Here is an 11,703-nt window from a genome sequence, read left to right as displayed (position 1 = left end):
TGGCTCAGATCTCTGCTGGTGTTGGAGGGAGGGGATAGGAAGCAGAAGCGTTGTTCCTTGATGCTGGAGGAGCTGGTCCCAAGCCCCAGATGCCCTGTGCCTGGAAAGGTCAGTCTGCTGACTCAGAGGTGCTGGGGGTCTGGGCATTCACTAACCCCAGCCCTCTGAGTCCCAGGGAGGGGCAGCAACTGAGCCCACACTGACCTCTGTCCCTATCCCCACCTGCAGATGGGCTGCACAGCGTGACAGCGCAGTGTGTGCTGCGCGTGGTCATCATCACCGAGGAGTTGCTGGCCAACAGCCTGACCGTGCGCCTTGAGAACATGTGGCAGGAGCGCTTCCTGTCCCCACTGCTGGGCCACTTCCTGGAAGGCGTGGCCTCGGTGCTTGCTACTCCCGCCGAGGACGTCTTCATCTTCAACATTCAGAACGACACGGACGTGGGGGGCACGGTGCTCAATGTGAGCTTCTCCGCACTGGCGCCACGCGGGGCCGGGGCGGGCGCTGCGGGTCCCTGGTTCAGCTCCGAGGAGCTGCAAGAGCAATTATACGTGCGCCGCGCGGCCCTTGCCGCCCGCTCGCTCCTGGACGTGCTGCCCTTCGACGACAACGTGTGCCTGCGCGAGCCGTGTGAGAACTACATGAAGTGCGTGTCGGTGCTGCGCTTCGACTCGTCCGCGCCCTTCCTGGCCTCGGCCTCCACGCTCTTCCGACCCATCCAGCCCATCGCAGGCCTGCGCTGCCGCTGCCCGCCCGGCTTCACGGGAGACTTCTGCGAGACAGAGCTGGACCTCTGCTACTCCAACCCGTGCCGGAACGGCGGCGCCTGTGCGCGGCGCGAGGGGGGCTACACCTGCGTGTGCCGGCCGCGCTTCACAGGTGGGCAGGCTGCGGGGCTGGGGCCGGAACTACAGTGCGAGTGAGGGTGCGGCGGCAGTCTTGAGCGTACCGGGGTCGAGTGGGCCGGAAGTGGTAGAGCCGGGCCCTGCGGGAGCAGGAGGCGCTGAAGGAATAGAGAGAGGCCTCGCTCCGCCAGACAGAGGCTGCGAAGGGGGCGTGGCTGTGGAGGGGGCGGGCCCTGGGGGCGTGGTCGGGCCACTGGGAACGCGGGGAGGGGCCAGGCTGACAGGGGGCGTGCCCACAGGGAGCTCGCCCTTTCAGAGGGCTCGGAGTCTTTGGAGGGGCGGGGCCCGCTGGAGTCCGCGCGGGCGGGGCGCTGACCTCCCGCCGCGGTGTGACCCCCCGTAGGAGAAGACTGTGAGCTGGACACCGAGGCTGGACGCTGCGTCCCCGGCGTCTGCCGCAACGGGGGCACCTGTGCGGACGGGCCCGACGGCGGCTTCCGCTGCCAGTGCCCGGCGGGCGGCGCCTTCGAAGGCCCGCGCTGCGAGGTGGCAGCGCGCTCCTTCCCTCCCAGTTCGTTCGTCATGTTCCGAGGCCTGCGACAGCGCTTCCACCTCACGCTGTCCCTCTCGTAGGTGCCAGCCCCGTATCACCGCGCGCCTCTACGCCGTCCCTGCTCCCTCCATGACCCTGACCCAGATTCCCAGCTGCCCCATCCTGATGCCCCACAGGACACCACCCCTCCCGGGATGCCCCACCGGGTTGTCTTGAAACGGCACTGTCCCTGACGTCACTGCACTATCCCTGACATCACGACATCCTTTCTCATCGCTCTCTGTCCACCCCACCCAGGTTTGCCACAGTGCAGCCAAGTGGGCTGCTCTTCTACAACGGGCGCCTGAACGAGAAGCACGACTTCCTGGCCCTGGAGCTCGTGGCCGGGCAAGTGCGGCTTACCTATTCCACGGGTGGGTGCTTCCGTGGATGTGTGTCGGGGCGGGTGTACATGTGTGGGTGAGATGGCTTGGGGGGATGGGAGCCTCAAGTCCCCTCAGGTTTGCCTCATTGTACCCCCTCAATACCTACTTCCATGCTAAACAGACATCAGTGAGGATCTCACATCCTAGCCATTCCCTGGGGGAAAGTCTATCTGTCCAATGCGTGTGCTTCTCCTATCTGTCTGGAGACACTCTGGTCCAGCCAGTGCGATCACTAGTGGATGGGACTGATCTGACGTATCCAGGACCATATGCTACATCCTGGGAGTAGCTGTGTTCCTATGACTGGGGGTGGGGAGGGAGAGGCAACTAGGCAGCACCAGACAACCTTCCATGTGTATCTTCCCCACAGGTGAGTCCAACACAGTGGTCAGCCCCACAGTTCCAGGGGGCCTGAGTGATGGACAGTGGCACACAGTGCATCTAAGATACTACAACAAGGTGGGCACCAGCCTTGGCATGGGAGTGTGAGGGGAGCTGGGAGGCCAGGTTCTGCCCTTCAGGGGTCACCCTGGGGATCCTGTTGAGTGGTGTGCCTGGGTCTCTAGCCCCGGACAGATGCCCTGGGGGGTGCTCAGGGCCCCTCCAAGGACAAAGTGGCTGTGCTAAGCGTGGATGACTGCGATGTGGCTGTGGCTCTGCAGTTCGGGGCTGACATTGGCAACTACTCATGTGCGGCTGCTGGCGTGCAAACAAGCTCCAAGAAGTGAGACCCCAGCCCCTGATCCCCATGCCCTCTGCCTGCCTGCCGAAGCCCACCCCTTCACATGTCCCACTCCACACCCTTCCCCAGATCACCCTTTCCCTCTCTCTCTGAGGACACTGAAAACCCACCACACCCTAGCTCCATCCCTGTGTTCTGCCCCAGACCCCCCACTCCTGCACATGTTCCCCAGGTCCCCAGTCCCCAGTGTCCATGCTCCCTGCTTCTCTTTAATGCCCCACAGCCCCCCTTGGCACCCCAGACTCTTCACCAACCACCCAAATGCCCCACTTTTTCATCCTAGCCCTTGACCCTTCTTTTACCTTTCCCTAGACCATCTGTGCATCATGAGCTCTCCTGTGTACCCCTACAACTGAAGTTAGACCCCAACTTCTTCCCTAACCTGGCCTTACTCTCCCCCCTAGATCACTTTTACCCTCTGAGTCCTACCTCCCCACACACACTTCCTGTGGCCCTCAGGAACCACCCTACCCTGGCCCCCATCCCAACAATGATGCGGACCCCTGATCCCCAGGTCCCTGGACCTAACGGGCCCTCTGCTCCTGGGGGGTGTCCCCAACCTCCCCGAGAACTTCCCCGTGTCGCACAAGGACTTCATTGGCTGCATGAGGGACCTGTACATTGATGGCCGCCGGGTGGACATGGCAGCCTTTGTCGCGAACAACGGCACCATGGCAGGTAGTCCGTGCCCCCGTATTAGAGAGGGGGGTGGAGGGCTCCGTGGAGTGATTCCACATCTGACCTTACCCTTGTTTCCTTTGTGGGCAAGTACTGTGTCATAGCCTAGCCTTTAGGGCCCGCCTCCTTCCAACTCCACCCTGAGAGAACACAGGGCGGAAATCATGGCCACTTTTGGCCCCTCTGGACCCCCGTGTCCTGTCTAGCACTCGTGCCCCCCGCTTTCCCCCTTGTTCTCACATCCTCCATGTGCCTTCCTCTCCCAGGCTGCCAGGCCAAGCTGCACTTTTGTGACTCGGGCCCCTGTAAGAACAGCGGCTTCTGCTCAGAACGCTGGGGCGGCTTCAGCTGCGACTGCCCCGTGGGCTTCGGTGGCAAAGACTGTAGGCTCAGTGAGTGGGCAGCACGGGGCAAGAGGGGCCTGCAGGGTAAGGTCTGTTCCTGAGGTGGGGCCTGTGATCCTGCTCTTTTTATCCCCTCAGCCATGGCCCATCCCCATCATTTCCGAGGCAATGGCACACTGAGCTGGGACTTCGGAAATGACATGGCTGTGTCTGTGCCGTGGTACCTGGGCCTGGCATTTCGGACACGGGCGACGCAGGGGGTCCTGATGCAAGTTCAGGCTGGGCCACACAGCACGCTCCTCTGTCAGGTGTGTCTGTCCTCCTGGCCCCTCCCTCAACCCCCAACTCTCAACTTCAGATGCCACCAGCAACACTCCTTTGGGTTTGAACCTGGTCATCCTGCATACTCTTACCAGGTGTCCTGACCGTATTTGACCCTGCTCTGGACCCTAGCCCTTGACCTTCCTTCCCACCATGATATCCTCTGCAGGTGCAGGGCCCTAGCATATCTCTTCTGTGCTAGCTGCACTGATCCCCAATCCCTGACCCTGACATCTGGCCCCTAACTTCCCTCTCAGCAACATGGCATCCCTGGGCACAATCCCCTGTGTGCTAAATATAGCCTTGACCCTGTGGTGCTGACATCTGAGCCCCCAGACCTCACCTCCTGACACTCCAAGCCCCAGCCCATCTTGGGCCCCTGACCCCAGGGCTGTGCTTCTCTATCTGCAGCTGGATCGGGGGTTGCTGTCCGTGACGGTGAGCAGGGGTTCGGGCCGTGCTGCCCACCTCCTCCTGGACCAGGTGACTGTCAGTGATGGCCGGTGGCATGATCTGCGGCTGGAATTGCAGGAGGAGCCAGGGGGCCGCCGGGGCCATCATGTCCTCATGGTTTCATTGGACTTTAGCCTCTTTCAGGTCTGATTTCTGACTCTGCGGTAGTCCATTCTCAGCCTTCCCATTAGACCCCCTCCCCAGTCCATTTCCTCTCGGTTCCCTCCACTGCACTGCACTCTCCCTGCAGTGCCCTCGTTATACCCTTGCTCAGAGCCTACCTTGCCAGCCAGGCTGCTCTGCTGCCAGGCCTGCTCATGTCCGAGAAGATATGCAGATTTCTGCTCTGGTCTTGGGGTACCTCTGCAGCTGGGATATTCCTGAGCGCTTGGAAACCCCCTTTGCTCCTTGCCCTGACCTCCCTAATTCAAAGCCATGAAGTGTCAGTGTTCTATTTGGGTCCAGGAGAGAGGCCTTTCTGGGCCCAGTTCTTGACCGAAACCTTGCTATTATGCATCCCTCATGCTCCAGCTGGGTCCTCCATACTCAGGGGCTGCTCATTCCCAGACCGTTCCCCTGGTCCAGAGGGACAGAGGATGGCTGTGCAGGGCTAGGACAAGGTCAAGACTGACTCTGGGGCAGGGCAGGGCAGGGATCCCTCAGGTGCCCCCACACCCCCAGTGCTGACTGTCCTCCTCCCCCAGGACACCATGGCAGTGGGGAGTGAACTGCAGGGTCTGAAAGTAAAGCGACTCCATGTGGGAGGCCTGCCCCCCAGCAGTGAAGAGGAGGTTCCTCAGGGTCTGGTTGGCTGTATCCAGGTGGGGGTCAGCATGGGAACATGGTATGGGCCATTAGGGTGAGTGGTCAGAGGTTAGGAGCACCTTGGGACCTGAAAAGCTGCATCCACGTAGGGGTTGGCACAGGGAGGGATGTGACCCAGAGCCATCAGAGAGTGTCAGGCCTTTCTGCACTGTTGGAGGTGAGGGTCTAGCTTAGATTATCAAGGGTCATTAGAGGTCTGTGTCAGAAACAGCATGATTAGGGGTCCCATGGGGGGGCTGAATTGGGGATATTGGGGTCAGAGACTGGGTCTTTTGGGGGCCTGAGGGAGACTGCATGTCAGGGGTCATCAGATCAGGTGGCTGGCTCTGCAGGGACCGGGGTGCTTTGACATGGGTCTCACGCCTTGGTGGCTCTGTCCGCAGGGGGTGTGGCTCGGCTCCACGCCTTCGGGATCCCCAGCCCTGCTTCCACCCAGCCACCGAGTGAACGTGGAACCTGGTTGTGCCGTGACCAGCGCCTGTGCATCTGGCCCCTGCCCACCCCATGCGGACTGCCGAGACCTCTGGCAGACCTTTTCTTGCACCTGCTGGCCAGGTGTGACTTGGGGGTAGGGTAGAGTGATCTGGGCAGGAACCAGGGGCTCATGGTAAAGAGCCTGGAGGAGGCAGGTATGGGAAGAACGGGTGCCTTCTTTCGCTCATGCTGTGGCCAGGTGTCCTAAGCTTGCTGACCCAACCTGCAGGTTACTATGGCCCAGGGTGTGTGGATGCCTGCCTCTTGAATCCCTGTCAGAACCAGGGGTCTTGCCGCCACCTTCCAGGAGCCCCCCATGGCTACACCTGCGATTGTGCAGGTGGCTATTTTGGGCACCACTGTGAGCACAGGTGAGGGGCTGGAGGCCTAGATGATGGAAAGACCTGGTGGGGCGTGGGGAGGGTCACTGAGACGTGGTGGCATCTCACCTGGCCCTCTCCCTCCAGGATGGACCAGCAGTGTCCACGGGGCTGGTGGGGAAGCCCAAGCTGTGGCCCCTGCAACTGCGACATTCACAAGGGCTTTGACCCCAACTGTAATAAGACAAATGGGCAGTGTCACTGCAAGGTATTTCTGGCCCCTGACCCCTGGCCTTTGAATTTCTCTCCAGCCATGATCTGTGATTCTTATCCAACTTGCTCATTTCTGCTACCCGACTCAAGCCCTAACTTCTTACTCTGTCCTGTCACCTAACTGCCACCTCTTGTCCTTGACATCTGATCTCTTCCTTATGTTTCGTTTGAAGTGCAACCTTCCTTCCAGCCTGATTCCCCTGATTACCCCTGATTCCACTCATTCCCCAGGCCCGAGGTCCTGATCTTAAGCCCTGATCTCTGACCTCAGTTCCCTGATCCATTCTCAAACAGGAGTTCCACTACCGACCACGGGGCAGCGACTCCTGCCTTCCGTGTGACTGCTACCCGGTGGGCTCTACCTCGCGTTCATGTGCGCCCCACAGTGGGCAGTGCCCCTGTCGCCCAGGAGCCCTCGGCCGCCAGTGCAACAGCTGTGACAGTCCTTTTGCAGAGGTGACATCCAGCGGCTGCCGAGGTGAGCGGGTTCCATGCAGTTCCACACAGGGCTGCCTCTGGCCTGCTGCCACCAAGTCGCCTCGCCGGCTTGGCTCCCTAGCTAGGGGCTCGGGAAGGTTTTTCCTAAAGGAGACCGCTGACAACTAGGGACCACATTTGCCCCCACATACTTCAATGACTTGTCACAGAATCTGATAGGCCAGCTCCCGTAATAAGGTCAGCAGTGGAGAGGAGTGGCGGGTGTGTCTGCCGTGGGTGGTAGAGGAGCCGTGGGTGTGGCTATCGTTGTCCCCAGCCCCCAGCTCTCTGCCTCAGTGCCTCCTCTCTCCCTAGTGCTCTATGATGCCTGTCCCAAGTCCCTGAGATCTGGTGTGTGGTGGCCCCAGACCAAGTTTGGCATGTTGGCTTCAGTGCCCTGTCCTCGGGGGGCGCTGGGTGAGTACCTGGGTAGGCAAGGGCATCAGTGAGGGTGGGAGTAGGCCTGTCCTCTCACTGCTGGAGCTGCTGCTTTTCCTGAGTTGGGTGGCCCTGCTCCTGCAAAGAAGTGGGAGTCAGGGAGGGGGTTCTTGTGGGCTCCTCATTACCTCCTGGGGGCTCTGGGTCCCTCCCCATGCCCTCACTGAGCCTCCATCTGTTTCTCTTGGCTTCTGGGCAGGATTGCGGGGTGCAGGTAAGGGGTACATGTTTGCTCAGGTGTGCTGCCCCCCCCCACTGCCAGAGCTTTTGCAGACCCCTCCTGCTGCCTGAAATCCCTGCAGACCCATCCTTTGCTGCCCGAGGTCTCTAAAACTACTCTCAGCTGCTCGAAGTCCCTGGAGGCCCCTTCCCACTCTCTGAGGATGTGGGGAGCCCTTTTCTGATGCCTGAGCTCCTCTCAGGCCCCTCCCCACTTCCTGCGATCACTGCAGACCCCTCCTCAGCTCCCGGGGTCTTCAGGGCTTTTCCTGTTGTCTGAGGTCACGAAAGACCCCTCCCCTCTGTTTGAGGACCCTCTAGACTCCTCCCCACTGCCTAAGGGCCCCTCCCCACTGCCTGAGGTCCCCGCAGAACCCTCCCTGCTGCTTGAGGTTTTCACAGTGGCTGGACAGACATGGTCTGTGTTTGCATGCTCATGTATGTGTCTGTCTGTGCCTGTGCACGTGTCTGTGAGTCCGTCTTGCAAGGGGGGGGGGTTCTGTATTTAAGTCAGGGTTCCTCTTGCTAGTGGCTATAAGCTCTGTTAAGGCCCACATCCGTTCTCATGCAACCCCCATCCCAGTCGCACAGACGAGGGAGAGAGGGCAGCAGAGTCCAGCACTGGGGCAGTTAAAAGTGGTGTGAGAACGGTCACTCCACCCTCACTTTGGTGACACGATACCCCTGGAAAACCTGGTCTGTGCCAGCATGTCTGTATGTGCATACATGAGAGAGCACGTGTGTCTGTGTGTTTGTCCCGGTCCACATATCTACGTGTGTGCAAATGTGAGTGCTGGTACACGTGTGTGTGCTTGCCCTGGGCCACATGTCTGTGAACCTGGCCTGGTCTCTGCTTGTGTGTGTGTGTGTGTGTGTGTGTGTGTGTGTGTGTGAGAGAGAGAGAGAGAGAGAGACGGAGAGAGAAAGAGAGACAGAGAAAGCCCTGGTGCTCAGTTTAATGTAACCAGTGGCTCACAATGGCCCACAGACCCCCTCTAGAATTAATGGACAGGCAGCTAGGACCTGCCTGGGCTGGGGCTGGGGCTGTGGTGTCCAGAGGTCCAGCCACAGATGCCGATTATTCTGGTCTCTGCCTCAGAAGTCCCCCTGCGTTAGAGGATGGTGCTGCGCTCACCTCCTCAGTGAAGGTGTCCAGGCCCTGGGCCTGACAGGGGTTGTCTGCCCCTAGGTGTTGCCGTGCGGCTGTGTGACGAGGACCAGGGCTGGCTGGAGCCTGACCTCTTCAACTGTACCTCCCCCGCCTTTCGAGAACTCAACCTGCTGGTGAGACTGCCCAGACCTGACCCTGCCCTCAGGACCTGCACTGGCCCTTGGCCTGGCCTTGGCCTCCTCAGGCCTGTGCTGGGCCCTAAGGCCTCATGCCCCAGCCGTGGACCCCCTGGACTTTTCCTGGTTGCCCTTTAATCTGGCCAAACCCCTCTTCTGGTGAAGCTTTTGAGAAAGGCTTAAGGGGCCAGAGAGTGACCATGCCCATCTTTGTCCCGGCAGCTGGATGGCCTGGAGCTGAATAAGACAGCCCTGGACACAGTGGAGGCCAAGAAACTGGCTCAGAGGCTGCGGGAGGTGACTGGCCACACAGACCACTACTTTAGCCAGGATGTCCGAGTCACCGCCCGACTGTTGGCCCACCTGCTGGCTTTCGAGAGCCACCAGCAGGGTTTCGGTCTGACAGCCACTCAGGACGCCCACTTCAATGAGGTAGGGCCGCGCCCTGTGCTCACCATCCCAGGGACCCCTGCTCAGTCCTCTCCTGACCCTGGGGAACTGAAAGCCCAGGCTGTCCCTCTTCCCTTGTCCTTTCCTGACCCAGCCCCTTGCCTGCTGGGGTCTGAGTGCCCAGCCAGACCCCTGAGCCCCGCCCTGCCCATCTCACACGTCCTCAGGCCGCTGAGCCCGCTCTCATCTCCCTCCTTCCAGAATCTGCTGTGGGCTGGCTCTGCGCTGCTTGCTCCGGAGACGGGAGACCTGTGGGCAGCCCTGGGGCAGCGGGTCCCCGGGGGCTCCCCAGGCAGCGCGGGGCTGGTGCAGCATCTGGAGGAGTATGCAGCTACCCTGGCCAGGAATATGGAGCTTACATACCTGAATCCCGTGGGGCTCGTGACGCCCAACATCAGTAGGTGGCGGCTAGCCTGATGGTGGGGGCAGGGGCAAGGACCTGGAGGCCTGAGGGGCTGGGGACATGGATGTCAACATCAGTGGCAGGAGGTTGTGCCCCCTCCCTCAGCGCTTTGCAGGGACACGCTCTGTGCTGGTAGCCGTGAAGCGATGGCTTGTGGGATGCGGGTACAAGATGGGGATAAGAGGGTGTGGGGCCTTCAGCATGGGGAAGAGATCCTGGTTGGGTCTTACCCGTCTTCCTCCTGGGCAGTGCTCAGCATTGATCGCATGGAGCACCCCAGTCCCACCCGGGGGACCCGTCGCTACCCTCGTTACCATAGCAACCTTTTCCGGGGCCAGGATGCCTGGGACCCTCACACACACGTGCTGCTGCCTTCCCAGTCCCCACGGCCATCCCCGCCTGAAGGTGAGAGCCCTTGGCTGACCCCTGGCCCAGCTCCCGTTTCCCTGCCCGTTTGCCAGACAGCATGTCGCCCTTCTGCCGGTCCCCCCCCACCTGCCCCCAGCCAGACCTGCCCCACGTCAGACCTCTGCATGAGACCCTCCCATGTCAACCCCCCATAGCACTCTTACCTCGCCAGATTCTCTCCCTCACTCCTGATGATCTCTCCCACGCCTTGACATTCAGGACGCAGCCCTGGGAATGAAGGGAACATGGGCTTCTGCTCCTCCCATCTCTCAGTTCTAGGCCTTCAGGAAAGAGATTCCCATGCTCGATGCTGTGTTTGGTTGGTTCAGAGCTGGGTTTGTGGGTGCTTGGGGTCAGAGGCCACTGATGGTGGCTTCCTCTCCCTCCCCTGGCAGCTCTGTCCACAAGCAGCAGCAGCATGGAAAACTCCACTACCTCCAGTGCGGCCCCTCCTCCAGTGCCCCCGGAGCCCGAGCCGGAGCCTGGGATCTCCATTGTCATCCTCCTCGTTTACCGCACCTTGGGGGGGCTGCTCCCTGCCCAGTTCCAGGCCGAGCGCCGGGGAGCCAGGTACCCTGGGGAAGGCGTTATTTCTAGGCCCTTCACCCATGAGTTTCCTACAAGTTTCGACCCAGGCTCGCACCCCTTTCTTGGTGGGCAAATGAACAAGCGCACCGTCGTCCTGAGACATCTCCTGTGCCCAGCCCCTGGGAGCCTCGTCCATGCAGGCTTCCCTGTGACTCACGTCCATGGGTTGTGCACAGTGACAGACAGACTGAGAGCCACAGGTGGGGGCGGTCGCATGAAGCAGGGGTACGGGAGCCACGTGCAGACGGGCAAACTGGCTGACAGAGACTGGCAAGCACAGGCTGGCGGGCGGAGTTCAGAAGGGGCTGTCAGGGAGGGCCTTTAAGGCAAACAGTCTGGAGCTGCTCAGGCTGCAGGGTGGGCAGTTGATCTGAAGCCCCTGGTGCAGAGAGCCTGCCAGTTATATGGAACCATGGCAGCCCATCTAGGCCACGAGACTCAGGGTCTTGAAGTGGCCCAGAAAGAGCTTCTGCCCTGGGGCGTCCCGGACTCGGTCAGCCATGCCAACGACACGAAGACCATGAGGTGTAGGTACTCAGAGCTTGAGGAGGTCAGCGGTGTGCAAGCCCAGGCGGGGTGTCTCCTCAGGCTCCCCCAGAACCCTGTTATGAACTCCCCGGTGGTCAGTGTGGCTGTGTTCCACCGACGCAACTTCCTAAGGGGTGTCCTGGAGTCCCCCATCAGCCTGGAGTTCCGCCTTCTGCAGACAGCGAATCGGAGCAAGGCCATCTGCGTGCAGTGGGACCCACCTGGCCCGTGAGGACCTCCGCTCCGGGAACCCTTGGTCCCCTGGTGGCCCCTGGAGCACCCTGCCTGCCCTGGGTGGCCTCCCACCCATGTCCCTGTGCACCCAGATCCATGAGGAATGCTGCTCCCCAGCTTCGGCCCCACCCCCAGCCCCCCACCCCAACAATGTCACAAACCCCCCCTGCCCCCGCCTCCACCTGGCCACAGGGCAGTGCCCCAAGGGATGGTAGGTCTGACTGCCCTGTGGCTGCAGGGCGGAGCAGCATGGCATGTGGACAGCACGGGACTGCGAGCTGGTGCACAGGAATGGGTCTCACGCCCGATGTCGCTGCAGCCGGACGGGCACCTTTGGGGTCCTTATGGATGCCTCCCCCCGTGAGGTGGGACTGTGTTCTGGGTGCTGAGGAATGTGGACAGGCCAAAGGGCAGGGGT

The 11,703-nt window shown here is 61.1% G+C and overlaps 1 protein-coding gene across 4 annotated transcripts in view; it reads left to right on the top strand.

The window, feature by feature from the left end:
* Positions 1-11,703, top strand: part of LOC132011290 (cadherin EGF LAG seven-pass G-type receptor 3) — a 36,717-nt gene that overhangs the window by 5,309 nt on the left and 19,705 nt on the right. For 2 of the 4 annotated variants that reach the window (XM_059389663.1, XM_059389658.1), the window contains exons 2-23: positions 229-879; positions 1,249-1,474; positions 1,696-1,811; positions 2,194-2,282; positions 2,390-2,547; positions 3,080-3,243; positions 3,510-3,635; positions 3,726-3,895; positions 4,320-4,505; positions 5,066-5,182; positions 5,570-5,741; positions 5,890-6,031; positions 6,128-6,248; positions 6,548-6,731; positions 7,046-7,147; positions 8,577-8,671; positions 8,897-9,106; positions 9,326-9,521; positions 9,777-9,932; positions 10,331-10,505; positions 11,112-11,279; positions 11,524-11,650. In XM_059389663.1, the coding sequence (XP_059245646.1) occupies positions 229-879; positions 1,249-1,474; positions 1,696-1,811; positions 2,194-2,282; positions 2,390-2,547; positions 3,080-3,243; positions 3,510-3,635; positions 3,726-3,895; positions 4,320-4,505; positions 5,066-5,182; positions 5,570-5,741; positions 5,890-6,031; positions 6,128-6,248; positions 6,548-6,731; positions 7,046-7,147; positions 8,577-8,671; positions 8,897-9,106; positions 9,326-9,521; positions 9,777-9,932; positions 10,331-10,505; positions 11,112-11,279; positions 11,524-11,650 (3,851 nt within the window). Of the gene's footprint in view, positions 1-228; positions 880-1,248; positions 1,475-1,695; positions 1,812-2,193; positions 2,283-2,389; positions 2,548-3,079; positions 3,244-3,509; positions 3,636-3,725; positions 3,896-4,319; positions 4,506-5,065; positions 5,183-5,569; positions 5,742-5,889; positions 6,032-6,127; positions 6,249-6,547; positions 6,732-7,045; positions 7,148-7,367; positions 7,383-8,576; positions 8,672-8,896; positions 9,107-9,325; positions 9,522-9,776; positions 9,933-10,330; positions 10,506-11,111; positions 11,280-11,523; positions 11,651-11,703 lie in introns of all 4 variants that reach the window. The other 2 variants (XM_059389657.1, XM_059389659.1) reach the window with 2 other exon arrangements.

Source organism: Mustela nigripes, chromosome 2, assembly GCF_022355385.1.
Source record: "Mustela nigripes isolate SB6536 chromosome 2, MUSNIG.SB6536, whole genome shotgun sequence".
NCBI classification, from domain to species: Eukaryota; Metazoa; Chordata; class Mammalia; order Carnivora; family Mustelidae; genus Mustela; species Mustela nigripes.
This window is presented reverse-complemented; position numbering and strand designations above follow the sequence as displayed.